Consider the following 1,824-nt stretch of genomic DNA (forward strand, 5'->3'; position numbering starts at 1 on the left):
CAACAAGGAGTTGCAAGGATGAGAAGTGCATCGATGGTGGATGCAGGGTGTGATGAAAATGAAACTGAACGTAACTATTGAAAATACAGCTGAACCAATAAAACACCAGGGCCCGCTAGGGCAGCGGTGAGGTGGCTCACCAGCGCCTGAACACAGGCATCAGGATGTACTCGGTGACTGCTACCAACACAGCCCCGGAGCCAGAGCAGAAGCACGCAAGGACCAAGCCAGGTGTCTGGCTGAGGAACGGAGGAAAGAGAAGGAACACCACAATACAGAGGAGTTTTAAAAACTATAGTTGTCTTAATCACAAAACCTAGAGCTGTGAACTTGTCATCCCACTCCGAGACACTTCCTCGTAGCTCTTCCCGTAGATGAATACTTACACAGCATTCTGTCCAATAAATATGAAGGAAGGGGAAAGTGAGCAGAGCTTTGTTTCCGTCTTTGGGCAGCAGCTCCTCCTTGAACTGAACAAAGTTAGACTCCAGGTGGATCATCTTTGGAGCCCGGCCATAGGACCTGTGAGCAATTTGTAAAAAGTCACTGACAAAAACGACTAAAAAAGGAAATGACAACAATAAATGATCTAACCACACCTATGAGTTCAGAAGTATATATAACAGTAATATTTTGTCCAAAACTATTTTACAAATTATTTTAAACACAGCTCATAATTACATGTCGAAGCTTCCTCTCCATGAAATCTTTCATTTTATTCAATGATGCATGCACAGCATACATTAACCCACGTATTCACTTGAACAAACCCGGCTGTTCCCAACAATACAAACTTCTGAGAACAACAACTTTATTTACTGCAGTGTTTCCCAGCTCCCTCCACATCACGGCATGCAATGAAAATAATATCTGAATGGCACACACGGCTTTTTGCAGCCAGAAGTGACTGATCAGGACCCCTGTTCCAAGGTCTAAGAGCAGAAAATCTCCCAGCATGCCAGCATCTCACTCAGACCCAGGAGTGGGAAGCTCTCATTTAGTCTTCGCTCTTAAATGGCAGTCTGAGTGGGTACAGAAATCTAGGTTCAAGGATACTTTCCCTCATTACTTTGAGAACACTGCTCTGAAATGTATTTTGTGATGCACTGTGACGCATTTTAAATGTTGCTGTGAGGCTGTAAATTTGCTTCTCTTTCCTTTTCTTTTCTCTCTGCTTAGTAGCGTGGATTTTGGTTTGTTTTGCCTTGTTCTCATTCTGCTTGGCATTCAGTGAGTTCCTGCAAACTCCTGGTTCTTCACTCCTGGGAAAATCTTGACTGTTAATTAGTTCTTCCAGTAATGCCTGCTCTCCATCCTCTGCACTGTCTCCTTCCGGAACACCTACTAGACAGCTGTGGGAACATCTGAATTATCCTCCACACCTCAGCCTGTCTTTCATGCTTTCCATCTCAAGTCTTGACACTAATCTCAAAAGCTGCTAAGCTCAATCTTCCAACTCACTAATGTGCTCTTTAGCTATACAGTTACTCATTGCATCTAGTAAAGTTTACGCTTCCTTTTTCTTATTTCCAAGATCTAATCATTTTTTTATCTTATATACATACTTCAAAATGTCAAACAGTACTACAAAGCTTTTAACACACACACACACACACACCTCAACAGCAGTTGTCTACACCATCCGAGGAAAACTGGAAGTTGTCAAAACTGAAATGGAATACATAAAGATAGATATCCTAGGCATTAGCAAGCTGAAATGGACTTGTATTGGCCATTTTGAATCAGACAATCATACAGTCTACTATGCCAGAAATGATAAAGAGAAATGGCATTGCATTCATGTCAAAAAGAACATTTTAAGAT

At 41.8% G+C, this 1,824-nt stretch overlaps 1 protein-coding gene across 1 annotated transcript in view; it reads right to left on the reverse strand.

Annotated features, from left to right (window-relative positions):
• Window positions 1-1,824, reverse strand: part of TRAPPC10 (trafficking protein particle complex subunit 10) — a 78,410-nt gene that overhangs the window by 70,337 nt on the left and 6,249 nt on the right. Inside the window, exon 2 of the mRNA XM_023739074.1 lies at window positions 387-522. Coding sequence (XP_023594842.1) covers window positions 387-522 — 136 coding nt within the window. The remainder of the gene's footprint in view (window positions 1-386; window positions 523-1,824) is intronic.

The sequence above is a fragment of the Trichechus manatus genome, unplaced genomic scaffold, assembly GCF_000243295.1.
Source record: "Trichechus manatus latirostris isolate Lorelei unplaced genomic scaffold, TriManLat1.0 scaffold00128, whole genome shotgun sequence".
Classification (NCBI taxonomy): domain Eukaryota; kingdom Metazoa; phylum Chordata; class Mammalia; order Sirenia; family Trichechidae; genus Trichechus; species Trichechus manatus.